We start from the raw sequence: 26243 nt of genomic DNA, 5'->3' as shown, positions 1-26243 counted from the left end.
ATGGTCCCCAGAGCCTTGCCAGGAGTGATCTTGGAGTACAAAACTAGGAATTTGCCCTGAGCATCACCAAGTGAAGCCAAAAAGCAAACAAAAAAAGGCACGTTGGATCCTCGGAGGGTCTCCACCTCTCTGTGGACACAGTGAATTATTATTATTTTTTTTTTAAGTTTTTGGGCCACACCCGGTGACGCTCAGGGGTGACTCCTGGCTATGTGCTCAGAAATCGCCCCTGGCTTGGGGGGACCATATGGGACACCGGGGGATCGAACCGTGGTCCGTCCTATGCTAGCGCTTGCAAGGCAGAAACCTTACCTCTAGCGCCACCTTCCCGGCCCCTGACACAGTGAATTCTTGAATTCAAGTTGTCTTTGGGGCTGCCCACTGGAGACACCACTTAGCCGGTGTGTTAGTAACTGAAGAAGTTCAGGAGCAATGAAGATGACTGACGGAGAACCAGCATACCTTTGAAAAGGCTGGAGGGCAGATTAGCCTGCCTAAGTTCCCCGGCCCGCCTACTGCACACACAGCACAGACTACTGGATGTGACCAGACCCCATCCCTCGTCTCATTTTGCTTTTAAGCCTCCTTCCTACGCCCTGTGAATCTTTCCAGACATGATGAATAAGACCTCTCGCAGTGCCCTGAGCCGGGCCAACAGCGGCTCAACGAGGGGAAGAGAGTCCAGAAGAGAAGAAGCAACCAGAGGACTGTGGTGGTGAAAGGTGCGAGCAAGGCGAAAAGCCTCAAACCCCGCTGTGCCAGAGAGAGGCTGGGGGTGCAGGCGGCCTGTCAGGGGGGAGAAAGCGGAGGAGGGATCCCTGCAGTCGCGCGCCAACTCCTGAGGCAGGCAGATTCTCAGGGAGGGGCGTGGACCTGTGTGCGTGTGTGTGTTGGGGGGGCGAGTCTCTTCAGCCTCCTTGGGGCGCTTCAGGCCCGGCCTCACCCCCCTGGCCCGCTTTGCTGAAGGGCCTCGGCCTTGACTCCCACCTTCCTCGGAGCGCTTCTTCGAGGCGCCTTTCCGGCCGCGTCTCTCCGCCCTCCACAGCCGGGAATCTCTCGCGGCCTCCCCTCCCGCGGGGGGCGCGTCCACGGCCTGGAACGAATCCCGCGGCCTCGGCGGGCCGGGCCGGGGGCACGGAGAGCGCAGGCGCAGTCGCCCCCACTCAAGGACGCTCGCGCCCCGACGCCGGACTCGACCCAGCACCACACGCAGGTAACCACGGGCCGGGCGTCTCGGCGGGACTCGCGAGCACCCGGGGAGCCGGACCTGTGGCCGCCACGCGGGCCGCGGGCCGAGGGGAGGGACTCGAGGGCCGCTGGCACCCTGGGGCCGCGGGCGGGTGGGGCCGTGTCCTTGGTGCTGAAACGCTCCCGCAGGCCCGCCGGCCACCCCGGTCGCCGCCTGGCAGAAACGGGAAGGGCCTGGGCGCGGATGGACATGGATGCGAGGGAGGCGAGGCGAGGCGAGGCGCGGGGCTCAGGCCCCGGCCCCGGCCCCGGCTGCGTCCCTTGACGGTGACACGCGCGCGGGTCGCTGCGCTTCCTCGAAGCGACCGTGAAAGCTGACGTGGCTGTCGCAGGCGCGCAGACGATCAGCATCCCAGGCATCAACATGAACTCGGATTGCAGGTCTGACATTCACGAGCGTGTCTGAACACGCACACACGCGGACACACTCTTGGCTTTTCGACATCATCACCTACTGAAAGTTACTCCAGCTTTTTCAAGATCCATCCGTGTGGGTTTTTTTTTTTTTTTTTTTAATTTGATTTTTGGGTCACACCTGGCAGCTCTCAGGGGTTTCTCCTGGTTCTACGCTCCTAGCACACTCGGGGGATCATATGGGATGCCGGGATTCGAACCACCGTCCTTCTACATGCAAGGCAAACGCCCTACGTAGCTCCATGCTATCTCTCCGGGCCCCATCTGTGTTTTTTGACCTCGAATGTTTCTGAACAGCTATTGATTCTCATAATCATCTGTTTCAAAGTCACAGAACTCATGGTTTTGTTATTTTGGTAAACAATTTAGGCTCTTATTCATTTAGTTTTTGCATTCTTTCTCAGCATCTCTACAATAATCAAAATGCCCTTATTAGAACACTATGACTCGAGGGGCTGGCGAGGTGGCACTAGAGGTAAGGTGTCTGCCTTGCAAGCGCTAGCCAAGGAAAGATCGTGACCGTGGTTCGATCCCCCGGCGTCCCATATGGTCCCCCAAGCCAGGGGCAATTTCTGAGCGCTTAGCCAGGAGTAATCCCTGAGCGTCAAGTGAGTGTGGCCCGAAAAACAAAACAAAACAAACAAACAAAAAAAAAAAACAAAAAAACACTATGACTCGATATGCTCCATAGAATGTCTCCTGCTATACTGTATCAACACTGAACTAGAAAGTCACTCTACCCACATTATCATCATAATTAGGCTATTGGATATTATTAGTCTTTTGGGGGCTTATTTTTGGGCCACTTGAGTGATTTGCTCTCAGCTCAGTGCACAGGGGTCACTCCTGGCAGTAATAGGGAATTGAACTGTGGTACTGGGGTTGAACTGGAACTCCTGCATTCAAAGTAGGGCCAGAGATAGGACAGCAGGTAAGACACTTGCCTTGAACACATCTGATCTGACCTGATTCGATTTCCCCACCAGGAATGATCTTTGAACAGTGAGTCAGAGATAAGCCCTGAGAACAGCTGCTGTGTTCTAAAAACAGAGAAACTAAAACATGTATCCATTGAGCTACCTCTTTGCCCCTAAAGATGATCAGTCTTTATTTTTATTTAAAGTTTATTTTGAGTAGTCTTAATATGTTGATGCTGCCATAATTTCTCGTGCAAGTTTATCATTCTCTGAATGCAATATTGACAATGTTCTTCCTTCCTTCCTTCCTTCCTTCCTTCCTTCCTTCCTTCCTTCCTTCCTTCCTTCCTTCCTTCCTTCCTTCCTTCCTTCCTTCCTTCCTTCCTTCCTTTCTTTCTTTTTTTAGGGCCACATTCAGCTGTTCTCAGAGCTTACTCTTGACTCTGTGCTCAGAGATCATTCCTGGTTGTGCTTGGGAATGTACTAGGGTCAGCTTCACACATGGCAAATTCCATAAGTCTTGTACTATCTTTCCAGTCCCAATCTACCATATTTTATAGTTCTATAAGAGTTTTATACTCTACCACTGAACTAAGTGGCAGCTGCTGTTTGTGATCCCCAGCACTTCAATGATAGACTTGGGCATATAATCTTCAGTGCACTAGTGAAATGTGTGCCACCATCACCAAACACTACAAGGAAGTGTGGGTGCATTGCAAACAAGTGTGTGCACACTCCAACTAAATGTCATTGCAAAAACAAAAGGGAAGGGAATTGGAGAAAAAGAATATATTTTAAACTCTAGGTTTATTACTTCCATGTCTTCTTTCAGTTATAGTCATTTCATTACTAGATTTTAAGAAGTGATTTTATGTATATTTTACCTATATATACTTAGATTTATAGTCTATGAAAAGAAACACATTATTCTGAATCCTTTAGTGTTGTGTATTTAGTTTCTGTGTGTGTGTGTGTGTGTGTGTGTTTGTTTTGGGACCACACCCAGTGACACTCTGGTTACTCCTGGCTATGCACTCAGAAATCGCTCGTGGCTTGGGGGATAATATGGGACAACGGGGATCGAACCAGGGTCCATCCTGGGTCAGCCACATGCAAGGCGAGCACCCTACTGCTCCACTAACATTCCAGGCCTGGTTTCTAAGGTCTTAGTGAAAAGTGTTATTACTTAATGTTCTCTAGTATTTTTTAAGATAAAGGAAAATATAACAGTTTGGGAAAATTAGGAATTCATCTTACTGCAATTAATAAGATCATATTTGTTCTCCACACTACCATGTTTGTTCTTAAAAGGAAAAGAGGGTGAATAGCACAGTGGGTAGGGAGTTTGCCTTGCACATTGCCAATCCAGATTGGATCCCCGACATCCCATATAGTCCCCTGAGCCTGCCAGGAATTATTTCTGAGTTCAGAGCCAGGAGTAACCCAGTTGCTGCCTGGTGGCCCAAAAACAAAAATTAAGAAAAAGAGAGAGAAGAAAAGTACCTGCCATAGAGGACAGTGGGTGAGAATGGAGGAGGGTGGGACTGAGGGTAACTGGGGAAATTGCAAGAAATGAACACTGGTGAAGGAATGGGTGTTGGAACATTGTATGACTGAAACCCAACTATCTACAACTGTTTAACTCTGTATCTCATGATGATGTCATTTTTTATGATCCCTGAGCACAGACCCAGGTTTTTTGTTTGTTTGTTTGTTTGTTTGGTTTGGTTTTTGGGCCACACCCGGCAGTGCTCAGGGGTGACTCCTGGCTGTCTGCTCAGAAATAGCTCCTGGCAGGCACGGGGGACCATATGGGACACCGGGATTCGAACCAACCACCTTTGGTCCTGGATCAGCTGCTTGCAAGGCAAACGCTGCTGTGCTATCTCTCCAGGCGGTGATGTCATTTTTTAAAGTAAAATTTAGGACTCCCTTCTCCCAAAAAAGAACATGCTGGTCAGATGTTTTTTTAAATCTAAATCAAACCCAACTGTTTTTTAATCAAAATTAATTTTTTTTTCTAAAAACATTGCTGGAATTTAAAAATTATATGTGTTCTTTCCCTTTCTTTTTTGGGGGATTGGGAAGCTTTCCCAGTGATGCTGGGGACCACCAGAGCTACACTCCAGAATACTGGGGATTCTATACAGGATCTTGTGCATGCCAGGCATATGCCCGAACTTTTGAACTCTTTCCTCAGCTCTCTATAATTTTCTTCCTGGAGTTTAAAAACATTTTAGAACATGGGGCCTGAGCGATAATGCAGTGGTGTGGCATTTGCCTTGCACGCGTCTGACCCAAGACGGACCTGGGTTCGGCCCTGGCATCCCATATGGTTCCCCCAAAGTCAGGAGTGATTTCTAAATGCATAGCAAGGAGTAACCTCAGCATCACAAGGTGTGGCCCAAAAAGAAAACCAAACCAAAAAAAAAAATTTAAAACAGGTAAATGGGAGCAGTTTTATTGCCTTTTTATAGAATAAAAGTTAAAATATAGGTGATTATAAAATTGAAAAATACCAGAGGAGAAAATAAAAGCTAATAAATATCTTTCTCAATGAATTTTAGCTTAGAACAATCACTTCAAATTATTAAGTTCATAAATAAGCATACATTTCATTGAATGTAAAATATCATCCATTTAATATATACTTGACTTTAGAAACATGAAAAATTGTGATTTTGAATTTGGTAAATCTAAATAAAATCAATTTATATTTTCTTATAATATTTTTTAGAAGATATAATATTCCCACTTGGTACATATAATTGTTGACTTTGTCAATATCCTGGTTGAGTGCAGTTACACTACTTATAATGTTTATATAATAAAAGTAGTACTAAGTTGAATATTTTAAAGTGATACCTCTTTAAATATGAGTATTTGAAAATATGTATGTACCTCTTTTTGGTGATGGTATTTCTTTAGAATATTTTTTAAGCATTTATTTAGGTTTTTGGGCAACACCAAGTGTGCTCAGGGGTTACTCCTGCCTCTGGGTTCAAAAATCACTCCTGGTAGGCTTGGGGGACCACGTGGAATGCCGGGAATTAAACCTATATCTGTCCCCAGTCAGCCATGTGCAGGTGAACACCCAACCGCTGTGCTATCCCTCTGGCCCCCTACAATAAATTTCTACATAAAGTTGAAGGGTTAGGTAGGGTGCATGTTTTCCATTTTGGTGTCTATTGTCTGACCTCAAAAAATCATATCAATTTTCTTTGCAACCAATATGATGCTCTATATTTCTCACTCACTAGCGGGCTAGAAATAATCACCTGTTTCCATTTTTTTTCTTAAGCGATAGCTCATTTCTCTTTTTTTATTGGACTTTTATAGAAGCTATTCATCTTTTCATGTTTATTGATTATTTCTTCTTTTATGTATTACCTGCTTATAGCCTTTGCCTAATTAATTTGAATTTTTAAGAGACCATTTTGGAAAAATGGTGATCATTTGTTGGGATTAGTCATGATATTTTTTTTTTTGAGGGGGGAGCACACCTAGCAGTGCTCAGGACTTATTCCTGGCTCTGTATTCAGGGATTATGCCTAGTGGTACTCAGAACATATGTGATGCCAGGGATTATCTAATCCTGCTTCAAAGTATGAAAGGAAAGTGCCTTACCTGTTGTACCATGTCTCTGCCCCCCCCCCATTAAATTAAAAAAATAATTTTACAAACATATTTGAGTTTTTATGGAATCAACTCTGCCCATTTTGCCTTTGTGATGGGAAAACAGTTGCTTCACATAGAAAGAGCTCCCCACATAAAATTATAAAAACACGCTCAGGGGTTCATACATGCAAGAAAAGTATTCTACCACTGACCGTAATCTCTGGCTTTCTTATATGATTTAGTTCTTCTCAAAGATACAGTTTCAGTAAAGTTAAGAGAATAAGTATGGATCAAATATAAGCTTTACTGAAGCATATAAAGATAATTTTCACAATATTTGGGGGTTAGAGAGATAGTACAGAGATTTATACTGGTCCCCTGAGCACTTCCAGGGATCTTTCCTGAGTACAGATGAGAAATAGCCTCTGAGGACCACTGGGTATAGCCCCAACTCCCCACCTCACCACCACTTTTTTCTCCCCACAAAATTTTGATCCAGGGAGTGCTGGAGTGATAGTACAGTGGATAGGATTTGTGCCTTTTCACTCAGCTCACCCAGATTCAATATCCAGCCACCCCATATTGTTCCCCAAATCCCACCAGAGTGAGCCCTGAGCATAGAGCCAAGAGTAAGTACTGAGTACTGTTGGTGTGACTCAAAAAGAACCCCTCAAAATGTTAACATGTCATTAATTTAAAAAATTTGACACCTATATCATTACATATATATTACTTCTGTACATTACTTATGCATTCATTCTGGTATACAAAAGGGTGCCTTGGGCTAAAGAGATGGAAATTTAACCAGGATGAAGAGCAGCCTTGGAGTATGTGTCTTTCCTGAGATTCTTGGAGAGTGAAAGAAGAGGAAGATGCTACCACCTGCCAGGAACCACTTGATGGCCTTTATAAGATAATGTGTTTTAGGATCAGTCAGCAAGCACTTCACTGCCACTATGTTTTATAACTGTATTAAGAGTACAGTCTAGGGGCCGGGCGGTGGCGCTCGAGGTAAGGTGCCTGCCTTACCTGCACTAGCCTAGGAGACGGACCGCGGTTCGATCCCCCGGCGTCCCATATGGTCCCCCAAGCCAGGAGCGACTTCTGAGCGCATAGCCAGGAGTAACCCCTGAGCGTCACCGGGTGTGGCCCAAAAACCAAAAAAAAAAAAAAAAAAAAAGAGTACAGTCTAGTAAGACAGTGCTGGAAATACTGTGCTAATGCACAGAAATACATCAATGAGCTATAATTCATAGGAGGGAATCTTTTTTTTTCTTTTTTGATTTTTGGCTCTGTGCCAGAAAGGTTCTGTGCTTAGGAATCATTCTAATGACCATATGTCATCCCAAGGATTGAACCTGGGTTGGCTGTGTACAAGGCAAGCACCCTTTTTACTGTATTGTTGCTCTGGCCCAAAATACTGCTTTTAATAGCTTTCTAAAAGTGACATTCTAAAAATGGATGATAGTATCTGTTATTTTATTGCTGACTTAATTTCCTGGTCCAGAAGACCAGAAATCTGTTCATGTTTTAGAAGACAGCACGGGGTCCATCTGTTCAGGTCAGACTTTTATGCATTAACACAAAGATTTATGGAGTGTTAACTTATGTAAGAAAAATCAATGATAATTATATTCTTTGCTGCCATTTGAAATTCATGATTTTTTTATTAGTCATAAACATATAGTGACACACACATAATGTACAATGGATTTGTTCAACAGTATGTATAATAAAGGCATCCTCCTTAATTTATGTTTTATTTAAGTCTGTCTGATTTGGGTTCGAGACAGCATTCTTTCCAAAAAAATCACTCTGTAATATGGTCTGCTTATCCACAGTTATCTTTCCAATAGAAGGCACCAAAATACAAGACCTACATTTGACTTCTTGGTTTAATTGAAATACAGAAGGATGATCAAAATAGCTCAATTCTCTGCCCTGATTTTCTAGTAAATACATAGAAATTGCAGAGAAACATAAAACAAATATAAAACAAAACTAAGCATTCTAGTTTTTAGTAGAGTTTAATAGTTTTAGTAATTTTGGTTTTAGTATTTGATAATAGACATATAAACTATTTTATATTAACTAAAACTATACCATAAATATTATTTTATGCTTTTTTATTATTTTGGTGTGGGTGAGTGGTTTACCCAGTGGTGCTTGGAGACTACTTGCTCTGCACTCAGAACTTATTACTGATAAATTCAGGTGACCATTATTGGATGCCAGGTATTAAATCAGGATCCGTTGCATGCAAGGCAAGTGCCCTACCCATTGCACTATCTCACTGGCCCTATAGTTTTCATTTAATCAGAAAGTTAACATGATTTGGCAGTGGGGTGGGGTGGGTGCATGTGTGCCAAGGTTCAAACCCAGGGTTTTATACAAGTGAGGAATAGACCATACCTCTAAGTTGTCCCTAGCTTTCTAATTTGTCTAAATATACAAATATATTAACTATTTAATGAGTTCATGATATTTTATTGATATTTTTCTTTTACTTCTCACTTAACAACAACTAGGTTATTTCCAATTTTCATCTAGAAAGTTATAATGAATATTCTTTTCTGCCATCTTTGTGGACTTTATCAGTAAACTCCTTAGGCTTAGGCTGTATGCCTGGATTCAGTATTGTTGACTCTAAGAGTTCACATATTTATTTTTTTATTTTGAGGAACAACAGTAGTGATGCTTAGGGCTTATTTTTGGCTCATACTCAGGGACCACTCCTGGATAGGTTGGCCATATGCAAGACAATACCTTATTTTCTGTGCTATTGCTCTGGTCCCTAATTCTCATTTTTAACTCCAATAAATGGTGGCTACAATAACCAAACCTGGTGATTCTTATGAATCTTCAAAGATCCTTAAGGTAAGACAAAAAAAATCTTAAAAATTTTCCATAAAAACTCTTTTGTTCCACTTAAAGTAAGACAAGTTCCGAACAGGAACTTAGTGGTAGAGCATAGGCCTTGCATTCATGAGGCCCTGGGTTTCATCCTTAGCAATTACACTAAAAAAATCTGGAATATAAAAAAAAAATCTGGAATATGTATATATACATATATAAAACTATATATAATATAGTGTTAGGAAAAGCCTATCAGGAAATATATCTGTGTAAAAATTTTGGAAGTTGGGGCCGGGAAGGTGGCGCTAGAGGTAAGGTGTCTGCCTTGCAAGCGCTAGCCAAGGAAGGACCGCGGTTCGATCCCCCGGCGTCCCATATGGTCCCCCCCCAAGTCAGGGGCGATTTCTGAGCACATAGCCAGGAGTAACCCCTGAGCGTTAAACGAGTGTGGCCCAAAAACCAAAAAAAATTTTTTTGGAAGTTAATAAATGTCTTTGGGACCAGAGATAGTGGGTAAGGAGCTATTTTGCATGCAGCTGACCCAGGTTCAATCCCTGGCACTGCATATGGTTCCCAAACCCTTCTGAGCACAGAGACAAGAAAAGCCCTAAGCACCACTGGGTGAAGCCCCAAACCTAAAAAAAAAGAAAAGAAAAGAAAAGAAAAGAAAAGGAAAGGAAAAGGAAAAAATAAAGGGGGGTAGTTTTGGTTTAAAAAATAATAATGGGCTGGAGTGGGTAGGGTACTTGCCTTGCATAGGACCCACCAGGTTCAATCCCTTGCACCCAGATGGCTTATCAAGCACTTATAGGAGAGATTACTTCTGAGTGCAGAGTCAGGATTAGTCTTGAGCATCTTTCAGTTCAGATCACATAAAACTATGATTTGAGTTTAGGGATGCAACTTAGTAGTGCAGCATCTGTCTTGCAAATATGAGATACTGGGTTCGACCCCCAGCATCACCACACACATTGAAAATAACTGGTAGCCCGAAGCAAGACATTGTCTGGTCACCATGTCTTTAGTGCTTAATTTTATTTCATGATATGCAGTGTATGGAAAGATATGACAAGTTACAATTTTATTGAGTGATTTCTCCACTATAAGTATGTAAAGAATCTCCTATAAACTAGACTAAACTTGAAATACTTAAACTAATTCTGTTGTGATTTCTGAAGTCTTGATCTCAAGAGAGGTTTTAAGGCTTCACCGTCTTGTAGATAAACAGGAGAAAGAACAGGATAGATGTACACAGGTGGTGTATGTAGTATTTAAGAGACCTGAGAGTAGGTGGCATTGATTCTGAGGCTTCCGCTTCCTTTTTTTGTTCCAGGACTGATAGAAGTCCTGGAGGTTGCCAGTCTTCTTTGAATTCAGCAGAACTGTTTGATCTTCTCTCATGAAAATAAGCAACCAATATGTACAACTTTAATAAGTACACCGAAACAGCCCTGCAATCTGTTCAACATTTAACTGTCATCAGTCTGAATTAGTGCATACAGTAAAGATCATGGAAACAGCAAAGGCTCATGTGTGAAGCTCCTTGTTGCCTCTAACAAATTTTCCCAGTCCAACTGAATTTTAAAGATGTTGATTCACTGCAAATGGTTTCTTCCCACTTATTTTTGTTTGTTTGTTTTCAAGATAGTTGTAGAGGAAGAGGTAAATGATAAATATGTGTTCACTGAGAATGGCATATTTTATGTAAATTGAGAAGTCCACTGCTGAGATATTAGAAAGTTTCTTTCTTGGAAGAAGTGTCAATATAAATGGTGAAATTTTGCATTCCAGCAAGTTCTTAACTGCCAGCCAACACATTCATCCCACTGTGCCAGAATGGATTTAAAAATGGTACAACATCAACTTCTCTGTTCCAAATCAGACATCATCGCCTTCACGCAAGCCAAAGCAACTTGCTTATTTTAAAACTGCCACATTAAAATGTTTGTCAACCTCAGTTAACCTTTTCCTTTTCCTTTTCCTTTTCCTTTCCTTTCCATCCATGGTTCATTAAAGTCTAGTAAGGTCATTAATCACTCAAAGATAGATGATTCAGGGTTTTCATTTCAAATCTGTCTATAAAGCAAATGACAAGGCCACTAGCTTTCAAGACAATATCAAGATAGAATGTTTATGCCACCACTAACCAGGCCATACTCACAATCCTACATCCCTTTTTCTATACCTTTCTCTTCTTCACCTTATTCTTTCCATTCTGCCCCACAGTTAGTATTTTACTAATGGTTTTCAACCAGCTATCTCACAGATTATAGATTTATTTTAGGTTTCTTTTTAGTATTTGTGCTTCTAGTTTTACTTTTGTATTCCTTGAAAATACAGTATCATTTTAATTTCTTTTTTTGGTTTTTGGGCCACACCTAGAGACACCGAGGGGTCATTCCTGGCTCTGCACTTGGGAATTACTCCTTAGCATGCTCTGGGGACCCTATAGAATACTGGATATCAAACACAGATCAGTTGCTCATGGTCAGCCCTGAGCAAGGCAAGTGCCCAGTGCGCTATGGCTAACAGTGTTATTTTCTACAGAAAATTTTAGCAATATTTTTTGCTTTTGTCTTAGAGTCACACCAGGCAGTGCTCAGGGTCTGTGCTAAGGTATCAGTCCTTTTGGTGCTTGATGAACTTTAAATGGTTCTGGGGATTGAACCCTGGTTGACTGCATGCAAGGCAAATGCATGCTACACTCTCTCCAACACTTGTAACAATTTATTTTTGGTTTGGGGCTACACCTGGCAATGCTCAATGATTATTTCTGGCTCTGCACAGAGGGATCATTCCTAGCAGTGCTCAGGATATCATGTGGAATGCTGAGGATTGAACCCTGGTTGGCTGCATGCAAGGCAAGTACCCTACCTGTTGTACTACCACTTTGACCTAGGAGTTCACATTTTGTGGGGGGGGGGGTTTGGGCCACACCCAGTGACGCTCAGGGGTTACTTCTGGCTCTGCATTCAGAAATCGCTCCTGGCTTGGGGGACTATATGGGTTGCTGGGGATCCAACCGAGGTCCATCCTGGATCAGTTGCATGCAAGGTAAATGCCCTACTGCTGTGCTATCGCTCCAGACTCAGGAGTTCACATTAAAAAAAATTCCTTGGCCAGAGTGGTAGTACAATGGGTATGGTAATGCATGTGGCTGACCTGGGTTCCATTACCAGTATCTCACATAGTACCCTGAGCACTACCAGCAGTGATCCCTGAGTGCAGAGCCAGGAGTAGTCCCTAAGAATTACCAGGTGTGACCCCAAAACCCCCTCCCAAAAAAAAGAAAGAAGTGAACTCCTGATCCAACATTATCTTTGATTTTTCATATACAAATGATTACAAATATTACTATATAAAATAGTGAAATACTTATGTAATTTATAACAGGAACATAGGATTAAAAACACCTAATACGGGCCAGAGAGATAGCACAGCAGTAGGGCATTTGCCTTGCACACTGCTGACTCAGGATGGATTCAGGTTCAATCCCTGCCATTCTATATGGTCCCCTGAGCCTACCAAGAGGGATTTCTGAGTGCAGAGCTAGGAGTAACCCCTGAACACTGCTGGGTGTGACCCCCTCAAAAAAAAAAAAAACACCTGGAACACAAAAACAAGGAAAATGTCTTAAAATAGGAACTAATTTGGAATGCTTATAGAAGACTATAAAATTATAAACAAATGGGAGAGATTAGAAAAAGATGTGATCTGGGAGGTAAAGAGGAGTTTAGCAAATCCTTATAGTCTAGATTACAAGGGATTTTGTTTTTGTTTTGTAACACACCTTGTGGTGCTTAGGGTTTTCTCCTGGCTCTGTGCTATGGGATCATCTCTGATAGTGCCCTAGGGACCATATATGATGACAGAAATCAAACCAGGTCAGCTGTGTGTAAGGCAAGTGTCTTAACTGTTGGACTGCTTTTCTTACCCCTGATGTGGCTAGCTTTGGTCCAATTACATTAGAGAACTTTGAGTTCTCTCTAGGGAAGTGGGTGTGTGGATGGCAAAATATGAAGAAATGAAGGACCACACAAGGCTATGTGGGAGACAAAATTCTGAATTTTATTGTGAAGAATCAGGGGTATATAAGGGGGATTCTGCCAATCAGTATTTTCTATAGTATGAAAAGAATGCTCACATTTGTTTCTATGCAAAGTACAATATATCTTGTTAACAGAAGCATTATCAGTATACATTGTTTGATCTACAAAACAATTCAACTTGTTTTAGATGGTAAGCAGACCTGATTAATAGATACATTTCAAGTAAAAGTCCAGAGTTAAAAAGAGAAGTTAATTTTAACATCTCAAAGCAGTTTCTATCCGGCAAGTCTTTGATATAAATTAGGGGATTTAGCAAGGAGTTGGGTTTCCCTATCAAACTTTCTATTTCTGAGAGGAAAGGTTTTGGTATTTTTGTATTTTATAAAGGAGACAAACTAAATATCTAAAAGGCACATGAAACTATACCTGGTAAAAGTTCAACAGCCCAATGCTATATCCTGGCCAAACTTTTTGGATGTTAATTCTGAGGTTAAAGTACTCAAAGTCCTTTAGAGATGCCCCAAAAGCAGAACATTCCTTTCTGTTAAAAACTCACAAGGGTATTTTAAAGAAAAGAGGAATAGAAGTTGTTGTTAAGTGTCTTTTGGTGCTGAGTTTTTCAGGTAAGAGAAATTTAATCAAGGTTATATTTCCTGTAAAAATCCTTATGTTAGGTAGTAAAATTTTCAACTATAAACACACTTAATACAGAAGAAGTTATATTCATATGTAGGCCAAATAAATGTTTATTACAAAGCATGAGAAATATCACCTTCATTATCGGAAATCTTGGTCAACCATTCACGCCGAGGGAAGACTTCTCAGTGGGCCTTCTGATGAAATTCTGATTAGATAGTGGAAGGTGATATACCCCTACTTAACTTTTTTTTTTTTTAAAGATTATTCACACAGATGTGGTTCTTCAAAAAAGGCATTTAAACAGAGTCACAGAGGCAAGCAGGCAACAAGAGTTTATCTTGGATTAAAATCATGCCATGTCATGTCTGCAATCTTACCCGATTTTTTTCTTTTTTACTTAAATATTTTTGTAATCCAAGACATTTTTTATTAAATGAATATTACTTAGAAAGACATAGGGGAGAGAAAGAAAAAGGACATGTTCAGTAGAGAACACGGGCTTCTCTATAGTGGAAAAAGCAGAGACATAGAGAGAAGCTAGATACATGTTCAAGGGAGCAAATCTCAAACTCCTTTTTTTGTTTTGTTTTGTTTTTGGGTCACACTCTGCAGTGCTAAGGGTTTACTTTTGACTCTGCACTCAGAAATCACTCCTGGAAGGCTCAGGGGAACTGATGCCAGGAATTGAACCAGGGTACGTGTTGGCTGCATGCAAGGCAAATGCCCTACCTCCCATAATGCTAGTGTAACTGTTCCCCCATGTACAGCTTGATGTAGATTGGGTATCGTTTCTGTTGTCGTTGACTTTGGATTTCGTATTCAAGTCTGATCGTTTTTTTTATTTCCACGAAATGAATATATGACTGTCTGGTTTTGGTACAATCTTACTCTTAACCCTGAAACTCCTATGCCACCAATCGGGCCACCTGGACCTGTCTCTCACTTCCTATTGTATTGCTTCCAGTTTTTGTCTGTTTTATTTTGTTTGTTTATTTGCTTGGGTTTTTTTTTTTTTGGAGGGGGCTTTGGGCCACACCTGGCAATGCTCAGGGGTTACTCCTGGCTCTGCATTCAGAAAATATTCCTGGTAGTACTCTGGTATTCTGGTATTCTGGTAGGAATGATTTCAGAGATCAGACCTTGTTTGGCTGCATGAAAAGCAAGTATAGTGCTGCTGTCCTATTACTTTGGCCCCTACTTCCAGTTTTTAATCCCTGGAGATTCATTTCAAGAGCTTCATTCATCACAGAAACAAGAACCATCAGGGGCCAAAGAGATAGAATGGAGGTAGGGTGTTTGCCTTGCATGCAGAAGGACGGTGGTTTGAATTCCAGCATCCCATATGGTCCTCCGAGCCTGCCGGGAGAGATTTCTGAGCATAGAGCAGGGAGTAACCCCTGAGCATTGCCAGGTGTGACCCAAAAGCAAGCAAGCAAACAAACAAACAAACAAAACCACAAGAACAGATTTGGGGGGCCGGCGCGGTGGCGCTAGAGGTAAGATGTCTGCCATGCCGGCTCTTGGCCTAGGACTGACTGGTTCGATCCCCTGGCATCCCACACGGTCCCCCAGGCCAGGAGCGACTTCTGAGCGCATAGCCAGGAGTAACCCCTGAGCGTTACCGGGTGTGGCCCCCAAAAAACAAACAAAACAAACAAAAAACAAAAAACAAAAAAAACAAGAACAGAGCTGGTAGGGATGTGGGGAGAAAGGAACTCTTATTCACTGCTGGTGGGAATGTCGTCTAGTTCCAGCCTTTGTGGAAAATAATATAGAGATTCCTTAAAAATACTGGAAATTGCTGGGTGTGGTGGCGCGCGTCTGTAGTCCCAGCTACTTGGTAGGCTGAGGCCGGAGGATCGCTTGAGTCCAGTTCTATGAGTCCAGTGCGCTATGCCAATCGGATGTCCGCACTAAGTTCGGCATCAATATGGTAACACCCCCTGCCCCCCGGAAGCAGGGGACCACCAGGTTGCCTAAGGAGGACAAACCGGCCCAGGTCGAAACAGAGCAGGTCAAAGCTCCTGTGCTGATCAGTAGTGGGATCGTGCCTGTGAATAGCCACTGCACTCCAGCCTGGGCAACATAGCGAGACCCTGTCTCTTAAAAAAAACAAAAACAAAAACCTGGAAATTGAGCTCCCATATGATCAGGCTATACCATTCCTAGGGATATACCCTAGGAACACAGAGCCAGGAGTAGCCTCTGGACACTGCTAGATGTGACCCATACCCTTTAGCCCTCAAAATAAATCCTTGATTCTTCACCCATCTGTGACCTTAATTCTTTGTCGTACAAAATAATGTATACATAAATTCTGAGCATTAGACTTTGAACATCTGGTTGGAGCTTGAGGATAAGGAGGAGAAAAAGAATTATTCTAGTAAGAAAAGGGCTAGGAAAGCAGAAATGAGTTTGAATCTTGGCTCTACCACTAACTGGCTATGTCATCTACTAACTGCAGATTTTTAACATCTAATTTGCTCACCTATAACATGGACATTATAATACCTGTTAGAGTTCTTTATAAGTTCATATTAAAACAAGTATTTAGTATGTGCATGAAATAGGCATAAATACATAACATTCACTATAAGTTCACCTAAATGTAGAGCTATCCACTTTTAAGACCAAACAGTTAAAAGGAACACATCCCAGGTAGTTGGAAAAATATCTGTGATGGCTTAACTTTTTTAAACTCTGATTAAATTGCAGCCTCAAATCCTTTAAAAGTCAAACAGCATTTTGAAATTATGCAAAACATGAATGGAGATACACCTTTAAATTTCACTTTGTCTCACTAGTTTCTCTCCCTAGATGATATCAGAATGGAACACTAAAAAGCAAATGAAATTGCTTTATTATCTCCTATGTCTTTTAACAATCTTCTCTGCTTATTCTTTCCATCCCTGCATTGCTGATTTGGATTCTCAAACATTTATGGGCCCTGGCACTTCTAGGTAGTGTCCCTATACAATTTTTTTAAAGAACTAAAAATAAAACCTCACTATGAAGAAAATGACAAGGGAGGCAGAAGGTAATCATCAAGTAAAAAAAAAAAAAAGGCAATGAGAGACAATCTGTTTCAGTTTGGATGGCAGGAAGCCAAATTTTAGGATGGGACTCTCAATGGCATATCACAAGATTGAAGCCTTTCTCCTGTACCTGGACAAATTCCATTTTGATCACCTGTATTCTTCCAGAGAAAGTATGATTTCAGAAAACTTAAACATTTTTTCCTTCTATTCTGAAAGCAGCAGGTGATTCTGAGAGTGACAATGTGCTATCATTAAAGGCAATGAAAAATTTCAACTCTTTTAAGGTAATTTGCATGATTTAGTGATTTCTGGTTCTAGACTATCTGAGAGGGCTGTGTGTGGGAGCAGAAGTAAAGCTGAGGTGGGTAAAGCTGAGTAAAGATAAAGTTGAGGTGAGCAAAACTGACTAATGAGATCGGGAAATGGGAAGAATGAAAGAGTGGGGAGGAAAGATTAATTTGAGGCACAAAAAATTTTTATTTTTAGATTTTAGTTTTTGGGCCACACTCGATGCTCAGGAGTTACTCCTGGCTATGCGCTCAGAAATCGCTCCTGACTTGGGGGAACCATATGGGATTCTGGGGGATTGAACCATGGTCTATCCTAGGCTAGCGTGGGCAAGGCGTTACCCCTTATGCCACCGCTCTGGCCCGAGGCACTAAAATTTAAGATTAATTTTTGACCTAGACAAAATAGTCTTGGAGTAAATTCTGCCAATTTAACTTATTAACCTATTCCACATGACCCATATGGTGTCCTCACAGACTGTGTTTAGTAAATATCTACCAGATGAGTTCCCTAAATTGTCTTCCTTTACCCTTATAAGGTGTTTATTTAGTTGACAAAGGAAGGGAGATCATTGACCATCTCCAGGTTTTTATTTTCATCCCTTGCTAATGGTCTCTCCATTCTGAAACCTGATAAAGTTTCTCTCCTCAAAGATCAGTTAATCACATTTAGAGCTTAGCATATTTATCTATTTGTAAATGTCCTGGTGGCTACTAATGGTATTGTTATTGTCATCTTCTATGTTTCCTTCTGCTTTATTGAAAATATTTTTTGGAGGGATACACACCCTGCTTTGCTCAGGGATTATACTCCTTGATCTGTGCTCAAGGGTTACCCTTAGCCTGATTTTGGTGGGACTATATGTGGGATTGGACCTAGCTTGGGCACATGGCAAGTGCCTTATCCACTCTCTTCAGTCCTTTAAATTTTGAGGCAGTAGCTTTACTTTTTTTTCATTCTGTTTGTTTTCCATTCGTGATTTTATCTTAATCCTGATGATTTTCCAATAGTCCTGAAAATGTCAGCATTCCTGGTTCATCAATTCCCTTGTATTCTCAATCTCTTTCTGATAGCCTTTAAGGATACTTTAATCTAAATTTTATAAAACAGGAATGAATATGTGCCTTATTTTTTGTTTTCATTAAAAAGAGATTTTTTTTTTGTTTTTGGGCCACACCCTGTAATGCTCAGGGGTTACTCCTGGCTATGTGCTCAGAAGTTGCTCCTGGCTTGGGGGACCATATGGGACACCGGGGGATGGAACCGCGGTCCGTCCAAGCGCAGGCAAGGCAGGCACCTCACCTTTAGCGCCACCGCCCGGCCCCTTTTTTTTGTTTGTTTGTTTTGTTTTTTGTTTTGTTTTTTGGGCAACACCCGGCGGTGCTCAGGGGTTACTCCTGGCTGTCTGCTCAGATATAGCTCTTGGCAGGCACGGGGGACCATATGGGACACCGGGATTTGAACCAACCATCTTTGGTAAAAAGAGATTTTTTTTTTGTTAAGCAATGCCTAATGTAATATGAATGTTATTGCCATAGTTTCTGTCATTATATGTGGTATAATTACCCTAATACCCAACTGATTTAAAATTATTCTATTCAGGTGACTCTGAAATTTATGTTGTTTTTTTTGTTTTGTTTTGTTTTGCCTCCATAGCAGTGCTCTGGGGCCAGAGGCCCTCCAAGCTATTTTTCTACTGGTGTGATTCAATGTGAGGACCCAAGGATGCAGTGCCACCTGGTTCTGAAGTGCTAGGGATTACTTGGGTGTATCCTGTTGGTGCTTCGGGGACTCTGGGGTAGCAGCCTGTTATGCTCAGGGAGCCATATGGTGCCAGGAAATGAAATGGATTTGGCAGAGGATATACCTTAGTCTCTGTATCATCTCTCTGGTTTATTCTTTATTATTTTTATATAGTATTCATTTAGTTTGCCATAGCAGATTAACAAACTGGATTTTTTTCTGCTTTCTGTTGAATTTGCCAATAGTAGCATTTTGATATCTGGGCATTTTATTGAGCTCTGTACAATTAACTCTTTCTGTTGCCTCTTTTATATCTTCATAAAACTATTCAATAATTTAATTAAACTGTTCATAATTTAATTATTAACTTTGTTCATTTTAATAATTTTCTATTTGCATGCATTGTAAATCTTTTTTTTTAATTTATTTTTATTTTTATTGTGACCAAAGTGCATTACAAATCTTTCACTGCATCATTTATGGTACATAGTGACAATGAATGAGGGGCATTCCCACCACCAGTGCTGTCCTCCCTCCACCCCTGTTCCCAGCATGTATCTCATATCTCCCTCCTTTACCCTCCAGAATGCTAGTGCAACTGGTCTCCACTTTACAGCTTGTTGTAGATTGAACATCCATTCTACTGTCATTGGAGATAAAGAGGATAAGAAAAAAGGGAGAAAAAAATTTGGTAACAACTACCATAAAAAGAAAGAAGAGAGCAAAAGAGAGAGAGAGAGAGAGAGAGAGAGAGACAGAGACAGAGAGAGACAGAGAGAGACAGAGAGAAAGAAAAATGGAAGAAAAAAAAAAGCACCTGGCAAATAAAAATAAAAATAAACCACCACCAAATAATAACCACAGAGTGAAAAAGAAAGAGAAAAGTGGAAGAAAAAGAGAAGGAAAATAAAGTCAAAAACTAACAAATCAAAACAAAACAAGAAAAAGTGGGGTGCTGGAGTGGGAGGGTTTGGTGCTCCCCTGACTTTTTTTTTTTTTTTTGCATAGGCACAGTAAACATTGGGGAAGAAAGGGAATTCCTGTGGCCTAAGAGATTCAGGGTTTCTCCATCTTTGAAGCATACCATCATGGGATCAACCCCTGGCTCCATATATGCTCATTATCCCATCCCAAAGGCTTTTTTGTGGTGCTAGGAAACTTTCCTTTCAGTTGTGTGTGAGAAAATCAAGCCACTGTAGCTAGCGATCTTGGTATTTGCGCAGGTCATGGGACAGGTCTAGGATAGAGTCTTTAAGGTTCTAGAGGTTCCTATCCATCATTGTTGTTGTGTTCAGTCTTCTGTAACAATTGCTCCCTGTTTTCGTTCAGTCCCTAAGCTGAAGCCTAGGATATTATGGATCTAAGCATTGTAAATCTTATCAGAACTTGTAAGAAAGGCTAATATTTAGTTATCATGATAAATTTCTGACCTCCTAACTGTGCTTCAGTATAAGCAAGGACATGTTTACCTTATTCTACTGCTATTTCTCATTATTATTTCGTATAAAACTCTAGATATTATTATTTAAGAACTAATTTGGAGTGGGGAAAAATAAGAACTAATTGGGGGGGGGTCTAGAACAATAAGACAGTGGATAAACACTTGCCTTCACCTAGTGGACCAGCATTCAATCCCTGCCACCACATGAAGACCTATGAGCCCTACCAAGAATGGTACAAAGTACAGAGTCAAGAGTAAAGCTGGGTGTGGTTCAAAACACAAAAACAACAACACCTAAGACATTTTATTCAAAACAAAGTCATTCAAAAGAAATTCAAGTCACAACTCTATACTGTCCCCAGAATTCTGCTAGGAGTGATCCCTGAGTGTCGTGAGCCAGAAGCACTGATGTGTATAGTACAAAATAATAATAATAATAATAACAATAATAATAATAATAATAATAATAATGTACCCATTAAAAAAAGGTATTCTTCCATTCTTGTTCTTTTCTACCCAACAACTTTTGTTTCTTTTGTGTTAATCCATAATTCTTTGTTATATGAACAAGCATAAGTTTAATTTGGAAAATTTTTACACTATGGTAAAAAAAGGTTCTTGTGGTAATTTTTTAAATTTAAATTTAAATTTTTGGTTTTTTTTTTTTTTTTGGGGCCACATCAGGCAGTGCTGGGGTTACTCTTGGCTCTGTACTCAGGAATCACTCCTGGCCAGCTTGGGGGACCATATGGGATGTCAGAGATTGAACCAGGTCAGTTGCGTGCAAAGCAAAAGCCTTATCCACTCTGGTCCTTTGTGGCAATTTCTTTAGAGAATTGGTATTGCTGAATTAAGAGGTAGTTTTAGTTATGTAAGTTAATTAAAAGGTAATTTTAGTACAGATTGTCCAATCATAAAGATTATGCACATGAAAAATTCATAGATGCTAATAAATTTTATATTCTAGTTTTAATCTATATATCTGAAAATTCATGGAAAACCTAGAATGAATTAAAATCATTATAACTTTTAGGGCTAATACTATTGTATATATGATTACATAGACTATTTTGGACATCCATTTATAATTCATAACACAGGTAAATGGATACTGGAAAGGTTTGACATAGCTTGTTACTTTTCTATGCTTTCCTTGTTGGGTTGGTGGTGATAGATGATAGGTAGGAATGAGAAGTGAAAAAAAAAACAACCAATTGTTACATGAAGACAGGAAATAGAGCTAAATGAATCAAAAATAAGCAGAATGAGAAATAGGAGATTTGAAAATGAAAAAGGGGCAGTTTGGAGCCAGAGAGCTAGCACAGGGTTAGGGAATTTGCCTTGCATGCAGCCGACCCAGGAGGGACCCAGTTTGATTCCTGGCTTCCCATATGGTCCCCCAGCCTGTCAGGGACCATTTCCGAGTGCAGAGTCAGGACTGACCCCTGAGCATCGCTGGGTGTGGCTCAAAAACCAATCAACCAATCAATAAAGTTTTATAAAAAAAAAAAGAAAGAAAAAGCAGTTTAATTAGGCTGCATAGTGCCATGTAATCTCCTATTACTCTAAAAATATTGGGCCGGAGAGATTGCACAGCAGTAGGGTGTTTGCCTTGCACGCAGATGGATGGTGGTTTGAATTCCGGCATCCCATATGGTCCCCCGAGCCTGCCATGGACGATTTCAGAGCTCAAAGCCAGGAGTAACCCCTTAGCGCTGCTGGGTGTGACCCCATACTCCTCTTCCCCAAATATTATTACAACCTCTACTTTTTGTTACTGAATAAAATTTAAGCTAAAGTTAAACTGAATATATGTCTTTTTTTTCTTAAATAGAACTAATTATCTGAAGAAATGGATACATCTCCCACTAAAAAATACCCAGTTAAAAAACGAGTGAAAATACATCCCAACACAGTGATGGTGAAATACACTTCTCATTATCCCCAGCCTGGGGATGATGGCTATGAAGAAATCAATGAAGATTATGGGAATTTTATGGAGGAAAATCCAAAGAAAAGCTTGCTAAGTGAAATGAAAAGAAAAGGAAGAACTCTCTTTGGAACTATGAATGCCCGAACTCTACCAACAGAAGATCCAGTGTCCAATGAGATTGGACAATTACAGAGTTTTACAGAAAAAAATATTTTCCAGTCAAGAAAGACATGGATTGTGCTATTTGGATCTGCTTTGGCTCATGGATGTGTAGCTCTTATCACTAGGCTTATTTCTGATCGTTCTAAAGTTCCATCTCTAGAATTGATTTTCATCCGTTCTGTCTTGCAGGTCCTATCTGTGTTGGTTGTATGTTACTATCAGGAGCCTCCATTTGGACCCAGTGGATACAGATTACGACTCTTTTTTTATGGTGTGTGCAATGTCATCTCTATCACCTGTGCTTATACATCATTTTCAATAGTTCCTCCTAGCAATGGAACCACTATGTGGAGAGCCACAACAACGGTTTTCAGTGCTATTTTGGCTTTTTTACTTGTAGATGAGAAAATGGCTTACATTGATATGGTTACAGTAGTCTGTAGTATCTTAGGTGTTTGTCTTGTCATGATCCCCAACATTGTTGATGAAGAAAATTCCTTGTTAAATGCCTGGAAAGAAGCCTTTGGCTATACTATGACTGTGATGGCTGGACTGACCACTGCCCTTTCTATGATAGTGTACAGATCTATCAAAGAGAAGATCAGCATGTGGACTGCACTTTTTACCTTTGGATGGACTGGGACAATCTGGGGAATATCTACTATGTTTGTGCTTCAAGAGCCCATCATCCCATTAGATGGAGAAACTTGGAGTTATCTCATTGCTATTTGTGTTTGTTCTACTGCAGCATTCTTAGGAGTTTATTATGCCTTGGACAAATTCCATCCAGCTTTGGTCAGCACAGTACAACATCTGGAGATTGTAGTAGCAATGGTTCTACAGCTTCTAGTCCTACACATATTTCCCAGTGTTTATGATGTCTTTGGAGGGGTGATCATTATGATTAGTATTTTTGTTCTTGCTGGTTATAAACTTTACTGGAGAAATTTAAGGAGGGAGGATTATCAGGAAATTCTGGATTCTCCTATCAAATGAAAACATGTTTAGTGTTACCTGTTAACAATCAGTTAATAATTACACTGACATTTTAATGTTCATGTTTCTGTGTTGAGAGTACTTTATAACAAATAATATATGCATATATAGAAAATTTGTCATAGTCTAATATATTAAAATATTAGTTATATAGTGTCAATTATTAATAAATTATGAAGAGTTTCCAGAGTGATAATACAGTGGATATGATGTGTGCCTTGGATGTGGCCAACCTGGGTTTGATGATTCCTAGCACTGCCAAATGATTCCCTGACCACTGCCAGGAGTAATTTCTGAATTCAAAGCCAGGAGTAACCCCTGATCATCTCTGGGTGTGGTCCCCAAACAAAAAAAAATTTATGAAAATGTTATGGTATAATGGTGGTACAGGAAAATGTTAACTTTCATCACTAGGGAATATAAAACTTGAAGAAATAACTTCCAGATGGAATTACTGTGGTCCAAAAGTTAAAAACTTAAAAAAAAAATGGAACTTTATAGGTAGGGTTGGGGAAGATGGTAAAAGGGCAAGACGCGTACTTCATATGTTAGGAACCCAGGGTTTTATTCTGAGCACCACATAGTTTCCCAAACAGAACTGGGAATGGCTCCTAAGGATTTCTTGAGGAATAGCCTCCATGACCCCTACTGGTGTGCCTCCACTCGAAAAATATCTCTTCAGAACCAAACCAAAAATTCTGTTCATGTTCCATTTTCTGTAAATGTTCTATAAAATATCTCAGTATCCAGAAAACTACAGTGATAGGGTGCTTGCCTTGTACTCAGTGCAGAGCCAGAAGTATGCCCTTAGCACTGGTAGGGTTGGCCCAAAACACACACACACACACACACACACACACACACACACACACACACACACACACACACACGAAAATAAAGAAAATAAAGCTAGAGATGATAGGGATAGCTAGGAAAGGGAGACTGAATTGAGGTGAGCTTTTTAAAATTAATATCTTATTTAAACACCTTGATTACAAATATGATTGTAGTTGAGTTTCAGTCACGTAAAGAACAACCCCTTCATAAGTACAACATTCCCATCAACGATGTCCCAAATCTCCCTCCTTCCCATTCCACCCCCACTTGTACTCTAGACAGGCTTTCTACTTCCCTCATTTATTCACATTGTTATGATAGTTCTCAATGCAGTTATTTCTCTAACTCCTCTCACCACTCTTTGTGGTGAGCTTCATGTCATGAGCTGGATCTTCCAGTCCTCCTCTCTTTTGTCTCTGGAAGTGTTGTAAAAATGTCTTATTTTTCTTAAAACCTGTAGATGATCACTTCAGCTTTATAAAAGGGAGTATTTGCTTGGATGTTTGTCCTCCAACCTTTGAATTTAAGTCTATGTTTTTTCTGAGTATTCAGATGTGTTTCTTGTAGGCAGCAGAATGTTGGATTCAGATTTTATTTTTTGGCTTTTGGGTCACTCCCGGCAGCGCTCAGGGGTTACTCCTGGCTCTACACTCAGAAATCACTCCTGACAGGGTTGAGGGACCATATGGGATGCTGGGATTTGAACCACCATTCTTCTTCATGCAAGGCAAATGCCTTACCTCCATGCTATCTCTCAGGATTCAGATTTTTGATCCATTTTGCCACTCTGTCTCTTAACTGGTGCATTTAGTCCTTTGATGTTGAGATAATTGTCATGGGATTTTAGAGTCATCTTTGTGTAGAAATTGGTGCGTCTGTTGGTCTGTCTTGTCTTAAAGTAGACCTTTCAGGTTTTTTTTTTTTTAATTTTGGGGCCACACCGGTTACTTCTGGCTATGAGCTCACAAATCATGCACCTGGCTTGAGGGACCATATGGGATGTCAGGGGATTGAACCGTGGTCCATCCTAGGTCAGATGCGTGCAAGGCAAATGTTTTACCGCTGCCCCAATGCTCTGGCCCCAACCTTTCAGTTTTTATTTTAAGACTGGTTTTCAGTGTGTAGTTTCTGAGCTGTTGTTTATCCCTGAAGCTATATACTCTTCCTTCAAACCTGAACGTGAGTTTGTCTGGGTGCAGTATTCAAGACAAAGCATTCATTTCATTGAGTTTTGTTGCTATATACCACCACTGCCTTCTGGCCTTGAGAGTTTCTTGTGACAGATCTGCTGTAAATCTTGAGTATGCTCCATTAAATGTACATTCTTTTTGATCTTGCTGCTCTCAGTATTCTATCCCTTTGTGTGGGATTTATCATTGTGACTAAGATGTATTTTGGGTGCTTTCTTTGGGTCTCTTTTAGTTGATACTTTTCAGGAATGAAGGCTTTAGGTGCATGTGCTCTTTAGCTCTGGAATTTTCTCTGTAATGATGTCATTGACTATTGATTTTTCCTAGGTCTCTGGAACTCCAATAATTCTAATATTGTTTCTGCTGAGTTTATCAATGACTTCTATATTTGTCTGTTCATATTCTTGGAATAGTTTTTCCATTGTCTGATCATTTGCTTTAAGACTCTCCTAATCTCTTCTGTTTAATGGAGTTGTTATGCATCTCAACTTCCAGCTCACTGATTCAGTCCTTAGCTGCTGCTACTCTATTGGAGAGATAGGTTTTTATTTCTCCAACCAAGTTTTCCAGTCCTGTTATTTTAGTATAGAGTTTGTTCATTTCTATTTTCATATCCTCTTGATTATCATTTGTGGTTTGTCCAGCTCAATCCATGCTTACTTTGAGTTCTAGGAGGATCTTCCATATTTCTTCTCTAAACTGTTTTTATGAGAGACTGTTGTTGGCACCTTTTGGGTCATCAGCGTTGCCATCTTCATTCTCTATGCATGGTGTTGCCCTGCGTTGTTTTTCCATTATTGCACCTGTAGTGTGTTTTTTTCTGTGTGTCGTGCTGGGGTTTATTGGCTAGAAGATGTGTGCACTGCAAAGCTAA

General features: G+C 40.7%; 1 protein-coding gene across 1 annotated transcript; it reads left to right on the top strand.

Moving 5' to 3' along the window:
- The first annotated feature begins 1026 nt into the window (after positions 1 to 1026).
- SLC35G2 (solute carrier family 35 member G2) lies at positions 1027 to 23538 on the top strand. The gene is made up of 2 exons (XM_049775984.1): positions 1027 to 1213; positions 22086 to 23538. The coding sequence occupies exon 2, from the start codon at positions 22104 to 22106 to the stop codon at positions 23340 to 23342; it is 1239 nt and encodes a 412-aa protein (XP_049631941.1). The 5' UTR covers positions 1027 to 1213; positions 22086 to 22103; the 3' UTR covers positions 23343 to 23538.
- Positions 23539 to 26243: the final 2705 nt, after the last annotated feature.

This window comes from Suncus etruscus, chromosome 6, assembly GCF_024139225.1.
Source record: "Suncus etruscus isolate mSunEtr1 chromosome 6, mSunEtr1.pri.cur, whole genome shotgun sequence".
Lineage (NCBI taxonomy): Eukaryota > Metazoa > Chordata > Mammalia > Eulipotyphla > Soricidae > Suncus > Suncus etruscus.
The sequence above is the reverse complement of the archived record's forward strand: the minus strand, read 5'-3'. Positions and strand labels throughout refer to the sequence as shown.

Excerpts from the sequence above, each read along its gene's own strand:
- SLC35G2 (XM_049775984.1), top strand. The coding sequence starts at position 22,104 with ATGGATACATCTCCCACTAAAAAATACCCAGTTAAAAAACGAGTGAAA.